The sequence below is a fragment of the Coregonus clupeaformis genome, chromosome 19, assembly GCF_020615455.1.
Source record: "Coregonus clupeaformis isolate EN_2021a chromosome 19, ASM2061545v1, whole genome shotgun sequence".
Taxonomy (NCBI): domain Eukaryota; kingdom Metazoa; phylum Chordata; class Actinopteri; order Salmoniformes; family Salmonidae; genus Coregonus; species Coregonus clupeaformis.
In genome coordinates, this window is record NC_059210.1 from 51,530,375 (window position 1) to 51,542,530 (window position 12,156).

Below are 12,156 nucleotides of genomic sequence, written 5' to 3' on the forward strand. Positions count from 1 at the left end.
CTAAAATCGGCACTGGTTAAAAGATGATGATAGCAGTGCCTACAGTGAGGGAAAAAAGTATTTGATCCCCTGCTGATTTTGTACGTTTGCCCACTGACAAAGACATGATCAGTCTATAATTTTAATGGTAGGTTTATTTGAACAGTGAGAGACAGAATAACAACAAAAAAATCCAGAAAAACGCATGTCAAAAATGTTATAAATTGATTTGCATTTTAATGAGGGAAATAAGTATTTGACCCCTCTGCAAAACATGACTTAGTACTTGGTGGCAAAACCCTTGTTGGCAATCACAGAGGTCAGACGTTTCTTGTAGTTGGCCACCAGGTGTGCACACATCTCAGGAGGGATTTTGTCCCACTCCTCTTTGCAGATCTTCTCCAAGTCATTAAGGTTTCGAGCCTGACGTTTGGCAACTCGAACCTTCAGCTCCCTCCACAGATTTTCTATAGGATTAAGGTCTGGAGACTGGCTAGGCCATTCCAGGACCTTAATGTGCTTCTTTTTGAGCCACTCCTTTGTTGCCTTGGCCGTGTGTTTTGGGTCATTGTCATGCTGGAATACCCATCCACGACCCATTTTCAATGCCCTGGCTGAGGGAAGGAGGTTCTCACCCAAGATTTGACGGTACATGGCCCCGTCCATCGTCCCTTTGATGCGGTGAAGTTGTCCTGTCCCCTTAGCAGAAAAACACCCCCTTAGCATAATGTTTCCACCTCCATGCTTGACGGTGGGGATGGTGTTCTTGGAGTCATAGGCAGCATTCCTCCTCCTCCAAACACGGCGAGTTGAGTTGATGCCAAAGAACTCGATTTTGGTCTCATCTGACCACAACACTTTCACCCAGTTCTCCTCTGAATCATTCAGATGTTCATTGGCAAACTTCAGACGAGCCTGTATATGTGCTTTCTTGAGCAGGGGGACCTTGCGGGCGCTGCAGGATTTCAGTCCTTCACGGCGTAGTGTGTTACCAATTGTTTTCTTGGTGACTATGGTCCCAGCTGCCTTGAGATCATTGACAAGATCCTCCTGTGTAGTTCTGGGCTGATTCCTCACCGTTCTCATGATCATTGCAACTCCACGAGGTGAGATCTTGCATAGAGCCCCAGGCCGAGGGAGATTGACAGTTATTTTGTGTTTCTTCCATTTGCGAATAATCGCACCAACTGTTGTCACCTTCTCACCAAGCTGCTTGGCGATGGTCTTGTAGCCCATTCCAGCCTTGTGTAGGTCTACAATATTGTCCCTGACATCCTTGGAGAGCTCTTTGGTCTTGGCCATGGTGGAGAGTTTGGAATCTGACTGATTGATTGCTTCTATGGACAGGTGTCTTTTATACAGGTAACAAACTGAGATTAGGAGCACTCCCTTTAAGAGTGTGCTCCTAATCTCAGCTCGTTACCTGTATAAAAGACACCTGGGAGCCAGAAATCTTTCTGATTGAGAGGGGGTCAAATACTTATTTCCCTCATTAAAATGCAAATCAATTTATAACATTTTTGACATGCGTTTTTCTGGATTTTTTTGTTGTTATTCTGTCTCACTGTTCAAATAAACCTACCATTAAAATTATAGACGGATAATTTTTTTGTCAGTGGGCAAACGTACAAAATCAGCAGGGGATCAAATACTTTTTTCCCTCACTGTATGTTATATGTGATGATTGTGAGCCGCTATACAAATTTGACAGCCACAAGAAGGGGACTTCAAATAGGCCTATGGCACGTCAAGGGAACTGTAGCCTACTGTTCAGATGGGTTAAATGGAAACTTAAATCTGGACACTGACTGTAGGTCTATAACCTCTCCAGTGGAGGCTGGTGGGAGGAGCTATAGGAGTGCGGACTCATTGTAATGGCTTGAATGGAATAAATGGAACGGAGTCAAACATGTGGTTTCCATATGTTTGTGCTTGATACCTTTCCAAAAATTCCATTCCAGACATTTCAATGAGCCTGTTCCTGTAGCTCCTCTCACCAGCCTCCTCTGAACCTCTCACATAATATTAAAGACTAACTCCTGCAGAATTAAATATTTCTTGCAGTAAAATTATACACCAAATGTACATTTTGTCTCGGGAACAGGAGTAGAGATTTATTTCTTTCAGCATCATGAGAGAATGGGAATACACATTTAGGGACCATCTGTAGAGGTGCTGTTATATCAGCATCATAAAAGCTTTAGTATTCCAACCACTTTAAATATGCATCCAAGCCGAACTGAAATCTTATCAGAAACATGTTGGGTATTTTTCCCAGCTTTCTATTTCCTTACAACTGGTCAAACTGATGTTATTTGGAAATTTTGCAAAGAAAATCTTATCCACTAGTTTTAGTTGTTTTAAATTGCATTTTCTCCCGGGTCCCTAAACGTCTTTGCTCCGCTTACAAAGCAGAGAAAACTTTACAGATGTTCTATAATTTATGACATTATTATGGTGAACAAGGGTTTATTTAGTCCTCTAGGGCAACATATAATGACAGAAGAGAAGCTGCATGTATCTTATAGACAGGTTGACTAACAAATACCCACCAAAATGTTGGAAACTATAAGCAGAAACATATCTAAATTGGGCCCCAAAAAATCCTGCACCCCTGTCAAAAAACGTTCTGCTGTCTCTGACTGTAGCCTACAGCAGATTTTCAATTTTTGCAGGTTAGGGTCGGGTGCGGGCCTCAGATTTTCACTTTATTACATTTACATTTTTAGTCATTTAGCAGACGCTCTTATCCAGAGCGATTTACAGTTAGTGAGTGCATTCATTTTCAAACTGGCCCCCCGTGGGAAACGAACCCACAACCCTGGCGTTGCCAGCGCCATGCTCTACCAACTGAGCTACAGGGGACTATATCACGATAGGCCAGATCCCGACCTGAGTTAAGCGCGTGTAAATGGAACATAATGTTTTTATGCACTTTTCTCTCTATGCGTATTCTGACCTTGAATTTAAGCATGGGAATAGTGCTATTCACCTGCTATTCGTTTTGGGTGGAGATCGAATAAATGAAGGTGTGGCGGAGGTGTGTCTACAGATATGCTGTATTCTGACTTTGATTTAAATCCCAAATAATTCCAATAGTGTGCAACTGCAGCCCGCAATTCGGGGGCGTTCCTGCATGTGGGCATTCCTTTTCATGCTTGTGTGACACTTTTGAATGTGGTACAAAAGGGAAATAAAAGTATGATCTATAGGTATTTTTGCCTCAGCCTGCTGTGTAACAGAGTCCTCCTTAGGACTAGCTGGCTAAGCTAGCACACAGTGTTCTTTGCTCCCATCTGCCCTCGCCATCTTTAACAGAACTGCAGGAAAACAGTGCCCGACAGGTTGGGGCGAAGGACACTACCGTTGTTTCCTAGCTATCCCCGCCTCTTCTTCTGTGGGGTTTATCGGCGGTTGGCACCCAACGTTATAGTGCATTACCACCATCTACTGTACTGGAAGGCCTCTTCCTATGTACAGGAGTCATAGCTTAAATATGTACCAATAAAAGTATAAAGAGGGGTTCGAACGCGTCGAATTGCGGGCTGCAGTAGCACCCTTCTCAATAATTCCCCCTCCTTTACACGTGAGGAAACCATTAATAATGTCTAGCGAACCCATCGGTTCCAAGTACTTTAGTACTCCTCTCTAGGTTTCTTCCTCGGTTCCTGACTTTCTAGTTAGGTTTCCTAGCCACCGTGCTTCTACATCTGCATTGCTTTCTGTTTGGGGTTTTAGGCTGGGTTTCTGTACTTTGTGACATCTGCTGATGTAAAAAGGGCTTTATAAATACATTTGCTTTGATGACTTGTTTTAGATATACTTTACCTTATAATCGCTGGAGACAAATAACAACACATATCAACTGCCAATTTACTGTTAGTTCCCTTCAGTTGGTATGGCCTACATTATCATTCCATTTAATTACATTGTTTCTTTAGCTTCATTTGCTTCCTCTGTAAACGCCATCACGGACATGTGGTTGTTGCTGAGGATCATTTGTAACAGTTGATAATATAAAAAAAAAAGACATGTCGGCTAATCAAATCGTTATGGAGTGGAACGCAGACCAAGCCTTAACTGTTTGAAGCCGATGCATGACGCAATACTTGGCTGTGTCATCACACAGTTCCATAGTTAGTGCGGGCAATAGACGAGGGTATAGCCTACTATTGTACACTATTCTCCCTATTATAATTATATGTACACTAATCTTCCAACATTACCATGGGTTAAAGAACTGAAAGTGTCATTTTCTGAATGAATCAAACCATCGTTTTCTTTCTTTCGTGCATAAAGGCTCTCCAAACCTGTTTTTTATGATTCATAAATACTTTCCTAACCCTAAATAATCTACAAGATCAGAGTATTTTTTAAATCTATCAATTGGTGCTGAAGCTGAATATGCATATATTTAGATGGCTTTCTTTAATTGATCCCTAATATTCTTAACCCCTTCTCTCAATATATTCTATTGAGTCTGTCGACAAAATTCGAACTGAAAGGTAGGCTACACATATTTAAAGGGATGGCTAAGATAAATGTACTTACACACCTTCATAAGGTAAGTCTGAATAACAACTACTGGGAAGTGCATAGGAAAGGCATGCATAAGAAGAGCATGATTTCCTAAGTCGAAATCGGGCCCATATAGCCTAGTTGGGTGGTTGAGGATGGGTTATTAGCAATTGCAGGCAGGTGACACTGGGAGAGCAGAGAAAAAGTTCAGGAAGAGCCTCATTTGTTGACCCCTGCAGAACCCCTGCTGCCCTATTCCCAGAAAATATCCAAGGCATGTCATGCTCGCTTCACATACTGTAGGCCTACTACTAGAGCCGCCTCAAATGACTCCAGTGAATAGCAGTGGGTTGGAAAATGAAAAAAACACAGTATTTTTTAGTCAATGAACTGTTGCATTTGGATTTTTATTTATTTTTTAAAACATTTAGCAGACGCTCTTATCCAGAGCGACTTACAGTTAGTGCAAACGCCATTCTCTACCAACTGAGCTACACAGGACTAAATTCTCCATGTAAATGCCATAAGATCAACTTGGATTAGTAAGGGTCAATGAGGTAGCTCACGGTAGAATAAGTGTTTCAGTGTTTCCTTAAAAGTTAATATGAGATTGTATTCATACATTCAGTGCATCCATATCATTGTTAATTTGTGCTCTAGGTCATGTTACATTGTGCTCTTGATCCTGTAAGGCATTCAGATATAAAATAAAACCTTCAATTGTTAGCAATACCACAGTACATTTGAAGTTTGATTTCAGTTAACAGTCTGAGTTGAATAATGCAAAACCTTTGAGATGAGCTTTACAGCTCGCTGTGCTTAATCTTCTCTTGAACCAAACGCACTTTCTCAGGGAGGATCTTTGTCATGAAGGTGAAACGGTCCCTCTTCAGGTGTTGACCAGGTACCTGCTCCAGCCCAATCCCCAGGTAATCTCCTTCTGGTCCGTACTGTGGCCACTGAACCAGGCCAGCCCCGTTAGGAGACCTAAACACACACACACACACACACACACAGTGAAGTTAAGAATCTATAACTCTTACCTATTATTTTTGTTTAAAATATTTGTTTTAAAAACATAGAACAAGCGCCTACCCTGTACGAGCAAAGTTGCCCCAGTAACGCATCATGATTCCGCTAAGCTGTTCATCTTCCTCTGTACATAAGGCTGTAAGACACAATTCCAGAGTTAGTAGCTAGTTAGTGGTGAGTGCTTGTATGACATAGACTACATTACCAAAAGTATGTGGACACGTGCTCGTCGAACATCTCATTCCAAAATCATGGGCATTAATATGGAGTTGGTCCCCCCTTTGCTGCTAGAACAGCCTCCACTCTTCTGGGAAGGCTTTCCACTAGATGTTGGAAAATTACTGCGGGGACTTGCTTCCATTCAGCCACAAGAGCATTAGTGAGGTCGGGCACTGATGTTGGGCGATTAGGCCTGGCTCGCAGTCAGTGTTCCAATTAATCCCAAAGGTGTTCAGTTGGGTTGAGGTCAGTGCTCTGTGCAGGCCAGTCAAGTTCTTCCACACCGATCTCGACAAACCATTTCTGTATGGACCTCGCTTTGTGCATGCGGCATTGTAATGCTGAAACAGCAAAGGGCCATCCCCAAACTGTTGCCACAAAGTTGGAAGCACTCAGCGGTCCTGTCTGTAAACTTGTGTGGACTACCACTTCGCGGCTGATCCGTTGTTGCTCCTAGACGTTTCCACTTCACAAAAATAGCACTTACAGTTGACCGGGGCAGCTCTAGCAGGGCAGAAATTTGATGAACTGACTTGTTGGAGAGGTGGCATCCTATGACGGTGCCACGTTGAAAGTCACTGAGCTCTTCAGTAAAGCCATTCTACTGCCAATGTTTGTCTATGGAGATTGCATGGCTGTGTGCTCGATTTTATACACCTGTCAGCAACGGGTGTGGCTGAAATAGCCAAATCCACTAATTTGAAGCGGTGTCCACATACTTTTGTATATATTGCAGGTAGAGTTGGTAGAGTATTTATTTACCATCAATTGTAATATGTGATGTTGTGAAGCAGTATCCAAAAACAAACATAAGCTCATCTCCGTGGTCAGACCCAACAAAACTCGGCCTCATCTTCTTAAGCATGCTGGGAGTTTGCTGGAACTCATACAGGTACACAGGCACACCTGCATCTGTTGTGTGGGATAAGACAGTAACAATTATGGAAAGATTGCACACAACCATCTCCACAAACTAAGAACATAGATAAAACATAGCTGCAAGCAGCCACAGCACCATCAGGACAAATTGGACACATCACTCTAGGATGAGCTACTTCTGTACTCTTACCATGCTTGCTGAATATCAGAACTCAAAATCAAACAGATCATGCAACATGCTTTTGATGTACAGGTTACTACCAAATAAAGGAAACACTTGAGTAAATGAGGGATACAAAGTATATTGAATGCAGATGCTTCCACACAGCTGTGGTTCCTGAGTTTATTAACTCATTAACATCCCATCATGCTTAGGGTCATGTATGAAAATGCCCAGTTGGCCATTATTTTGGCTGCCATGGCTAGAAGAAGAGATCTCAGTGACTTTGAAAGAAGGGTCTCAAAGGAGCATAGGGGGGTTTAAAGTGTGTGTGTGTGTGTGTGTGTGTGTGTGTCTCAGTCACCAGATCTCAACCCAATTGAACAGTGGCGCCTGAGACAGCGTTTTCAAACAAAACACAAAATTATGGAATTTCTTGTGGAAAAATGGTGTCGCATCCATCCAATAGAGTTCCAGACACTTGTAGAATCTATGCCAAGGCACATTGAAGCTGTTCTGGTGGCTCGTGGTCGCCCAAAGCATTATTAAGAAACTATATGTTGGTGTTTCCTTCATTTTAGCAGTTACCTATATTTTGGACTATTTTTTATGATGTTGACTACTTTAAACGTTTTCTTCTCCAGAACCGCTTGACCAATTGGACCAAAATGTAGTATATAGCTGTCACAACTTCCGCCGAGGCTGCCTCCCCTCCTTGTGTGGGCAGGTTTCGGCGTTCGCCGTCACCGGCTTACTAGCTACTGCCGATCCCATTCTCATCACTCCACTTGTTATGTCTTGTCTTGTCAATCACACACACCTGGTGCTCATTCCCCTAATTAGTATGTGTATAAGTGTTCCCTCTGTTCCCCTTGTCTTTGTGAGTGATTGTTTATTTTGAGAGCGAGTAGCTCGGTTGAGCTTCCATTTGTACTTGCCAAGGTGGAATATTTTCCCTTATATTAGTTTCGTTTTCATGCTGGGAGTGTTTGATTTATGTAAACGGAATAAACTCTTGACTTCGGTATTTTACCTCCTGCGCCTAACTCCTTCCTTCACACCTCATCACAATAGCATCTATCTTCCTTCCCAAGACTCTACCTTAAACAACATGGCCGCTATAAGCCAATGAGCTTGTATTATTGTTTTTCCTGTCCAACAGCGCCACCATAAGTTCAAACCTAGACTCAAATCCCTGAGCATGTTTGAAAAATGTCATCGCAGAGTCAAATAGATCAAGAGATATAGCACCATTGTGTGGTGGATCTCAATGTGTGTGCTTATGTTGAGTCTTATCAGTGTTTGGAAGATGTGTATCAAGTTTTGTTAAAATACTAATATCCGTGTCTGATTTATATGCATTTATGTGCCAGACCACGCCCACATTAATGTTTATTGGTAAGTAGCGGCCATGTTGTTTGAGATGCTAGCCTGGAAAATATTGTGTTGACTTACCTTGGTCCATTGATGCCATATATCAAGTTTCATGCAGATCGGTCATTCGGTGCCAGAGGAGTAGCGTTTTAAATGTTTTTCACTAAATTCAAAATGGCGTAAAATCCATCATATTTGATCCTTGAGGCAAATTTGTTTAATGTGAGGAGAAGGATAAATACACCAAATTTCAGGACTCTAGGTCACACCGGGTGAGGGCGTGACCTTTCAAAAATGTGCATTTTTAATTGCTTGTTATAGCGCCACCATGTGGCCAATTGGCATGGCATTGCGTGAGAGGGTGTGGCCCATGGTCCTTTACCATCATGCAGGGTTGCATCCTCCTTATTATCTCACGGGAATTTGCATCTTTTCACCAAATTTTGGCAGAACCGGATTAATAATAATAAACGGCAACAAATGTAATACGGTTTCACCCAGTTTAGCCGCTTGAACCTCTAATAATCAATAGATTAAAGTGGAAGTTCCGAATTTTACAACTTGATTTACAAGCATTTCACTACACCCGCAATAACATCTGCTAAATATGTGTATGCGACCAATAAAAATGTATTTGAATTTTATTTGATGTTAGATGGAGTTGATTTTTGTTGATTTGGTCATGATGAAATGTAGAATATTGGACGGTTGCCCCTATCACTTCCATTGATTTTAGCTAGCGGTGGCTAAAGTTAGTTTAAGTTTGTAGCGGCTGTTTAAAAAAAAAAATAACATGGATTAGAGTTTCTCCCGGCCCATACACTAATTTCAGGGTGAGGAAACATCTACATCCACTTTAATGTCATTGACTCCTGAGCTTACCTCTGTGGAAGCCTGCTGTCGTAAGAGCAGGAATGGTAAACAAAGCATCCCCAACCAGCTCAGTGAACCCATCACGGTTTTTAATCCGATCTCCAGAGGTTCCCAGGTATTCATCTGCTATCAGCTCAGTTATCCACTGATCCTTGGGCTGAAGGAGACAAAGACCATTCAGTGAAGCCACATCATGTATTGTAATCAGTAATGAGGCATTTCATCTGAGCAATTTCTTGGCAGGTGTGACTGCATATACTTACATCAGGGTAACATAATGCCAGAAGAGGCATGACCTGATCCCGGTCTATTCCATCCACCCAACCAGGAGGTGCCATCATCTAGGGAGTACAGGGAGTACAACATTCAACCATTGCAATTGGAAAATGAAAATCAAGTCACAGTGACACTTTACATTAAGTTACTCTTAAAGGGATAGTTGTGGATTTTTGCAATGAGGCCCTTTATCTACTTCCCCAGAGTCAGATGAAGTCGTGGATACCATTTTTATGCATCTGCATGCAGTTTGAAGGAAGTTGCTAACTAGCTTAACGCAATTGCTAACTAGTGTTAGCGCAATGACTTGAAGTCTATGTGAACAGCTAGCATGCTACTTAGCATTGGCTTGCGAAACTACCTCTAAGTACCTTTATACTGGATGCAGATACATAAAAATGGTATCCACAAGTTCATCTGACTCTAGGGAAGTAGATAAAGGGGCATTGCAAAAATCCCAAACTATCCCTTTAAACGTGTTACTCTCCATAGTAACAACATTGTATTATCATCTTACACAGTACTTTGGTAAGAGCATTGTAATTGTGTATAAAAGTGAAATAGTGACTCTCCCTCATTCCACTTGTATGTTAATTTAAAAAAACGACTACATTCCTATGCATTTGAAAAGCAATTGCTAAACATGTTAATGTAACCTAAAGCTGTTACTATAGTTGTTGAAACCGTTCCTAAACAGCAGAAATAACAACTTTATGTTGTTAACTTAATGATCTTAACTTAAAGTGCTATCCAAGTCACGTAAAATATCACATCCAATATTCAGTTGTTATACATATTGAAATACATGCTCAAAGCTGACTTACGTTCGCCAGTAGCCAACCTTCGTCAGTATTGGTGCCCGTCATAAATGGCACCTTGTGCATCTCATGGTTTTGGAAACTCTCAGTCAACAACTTGGGCAGGAAATGCCCGTCAACAGTCACACCAATTCGCAACATTTTGTTCTTTAAAAAGACAGGTGTTGAGAACATAATTATTCAGGCGTTGCCAGATAAAACTGAAAAGTCACACTGCATTCAAGCAGTATGCCTAAGGGGAAAGTTAGGCTCAGTCCTCGCTCACAAACATGGCTCGCTGGAAAACACTCTAGGCTATGTTTTTAGTATAATTCATATGCACTCACTAACTGTAAGTCGCTCTGGATAAGAGCGTCTGCTAAATGACTAAAATGTAAACATGTAAATGTTGCTTACTGCAAATACAGGGCCGGCTTTAGCCTTTTGGGGGCCCTAAGCGAGATTTGGTTGGGGGGCCTCACACCTTGTGGCAAAACATTTTGGTGGCCCCCTCTTGATGGTGGAGATAAATATTTTAGTTTTAAAGTACATTTCCAGCAATTCCACACATTTTGCCATAGGGTGTAGAGAAAATGTTGCAGTTTTAAAGCAAATGTTCTGCAATTCTACACATTTTCCCATGGGGTGGAGAGAAAATGTTGCAATTTTAGAACAAATGTCAAGCAAATATACTCATTTTGCCATGGGTCAAAGAGAAATTGTTTATTTTTTACAGATAATGTTCTGCAATTCTGGGGGGTGGAGATCAATTGTTGCAGTTTTAAAGCAGATTTCCTGCAATTCTACACATTTTTTAATAACTTCTGCCATGTTAATGTGATATCTGTGTGAAAATTACTAACAAAATCAATGGGGGACCCCTGAAGGTCAGGGACCCTGGGAACGTGCCCTGCGTGCCCCGTCGGTATACGGCCATGATTACTACAAGTTTAGATAGCTGGCTAGACTAACTACCAATCTAAAAATTGTTAGCTGACATGGCTAATTGAGTGACTGTCAGTGACTGGCATAACAAGAGAAAATGGCACCTGGTGTGTTCTACTATTCTTACTCTCAATAGTAAATTGAGACCCCTACTGATTTTTTTTTTTTTTTAAGACAAAAATGAAAATATAACTGAGCCTAAAAGTTTGTTGTGGCTTTTGTATCAGAGAACAGTGCTCAAATCATTCTGGTGTCCAGGACATCTCACCTGTTTATGAACATTAACTATGTCATCAGCAGTCAACTTCTCCACACAGTCTGCAATCTGCTCTGTGTTGTTGCTGTTACAGCCCAATATGGTTGCCACCATCTATGAGACAAACATAATAATCACTTGCCATGGTTGTGATGAAAAATAGGATATTGATGGTGTGAGGTAGACCTATGACTGTGTTTACCCTTCTTTTGGTGGAGAGACAGAGTTTGAAAATACCTGGGCCACAGACAAGGGGTCGGAATTTATGATAGGTTCCATAGCTGCAGTACCACTCTCAGCTATCGCATGATGGAACAGACCAGCAGACAACGGTGAATGAAGCTAGCGATAAAAAAATGACAATGTTAAGAGCCTATTCAAAAGCACAAACAATATGTGAGTGTATATGTGTGTGTGCTTCTGTTTGTGTGTGTGTGTGTGTGTGTGTCCTCACCAGTAATGATACACTCACTCCACCAGCAGACTCTCCAAATATGGTGACCGACTTGGAGTCGCCCCCAAAGTTGTGGATGTGCTCCTGGACCCACCGCAAAGCTTCCACCTGGTCAAGTAGTCCCATGTTCCCTGGGGCATACTTGTCTCCTGTGCTGTATGGAAGAGATGGGAAACTTAAGTCAAATAATGTCTTCAACATATCAAATCAAATCAAATTGTATTGGTCACATGCGCCGAATACAACAGGTTTTACAGTAAATGCTTACTTACAGCCCTTAACCAACAGTGCATTTATTTTTAACAAAAAAAGTAAAAATAGAACAACAACAAAAAAAAGTGTTGAGAAAAAAAAGAGCAGAAGTAAAATAAAGTGACAGTAGGGAGGCTATATA

At 41.5% G+C, this 12,156-nt stretch overlaps 1 protein-coding gene and 1 non-coding gene across 2 annotated transcripts in view; both read right to left on the reverse strand.

The window, feature by feature from the left end:
• Nucleotides 1-2,769: 2,769 nt before the first annotated feature.
• Nucleotides 2,770-2,844, reverse strand: trnaa-ggc. Its single transcript has one exon. It is a non-coding gene; the product is annotated as a tRNA-Ala (tRNA).
• A 2,415-nt stretch (nucleotides 2,845-5,259) lies between these two features.
• The window catches only part of ces2b (carboxylesterase 2b), a 71,451-nt gene continuing 64,554 nt past the window's right edge, over nucleotides 5,260-12,156 (reverse strand). The window contains exons 42-50 of the mRNA XM_045205104.1: nucleotides 11,763-11,916; nucleotides 11,546-11,650; nucleotides 11,321-11,422; nucleotides 10,135-10,275; nucleotides 9,298-9,375; nucleotides 9,044-9,191; nucleotides 6,511-6,660; nucleotides 5,593-5,665; nucleotides 5,260-5,484 (exon numbers count right to left, since the gene is read on the reverse strand). Of these exons, the coding sequence (XP_045061039.1) occupies nucleotides 5,301-5,484; nucleotides 5,593-5,665; nucleotides 6,511-6,660; nucleotides 9,044-9,191; nucleotides 9,298-9,375; nucleotides 10,135-10,275; nucleotides 11,321-11,422; nucleotides 11,546-11,650; nucleotides 11,763-11,916 (1,135 nt within the window). The 3' untranslated portion in view covers nucleotides 5,260-5,300. The remainder of the gene's footprint in view (nucleotides 5,485-5,592; nucleotides 5,666-6,510; nucleotides 6,661-9,043; nucleotides 9,192-9,297; nucleotides 9,376-10,134; nucleotides 10,276-11,320; nucleotides 11,423-11,545; nucleotides 11,651-11,762; nucleotides 11,917-12,156) is intronic.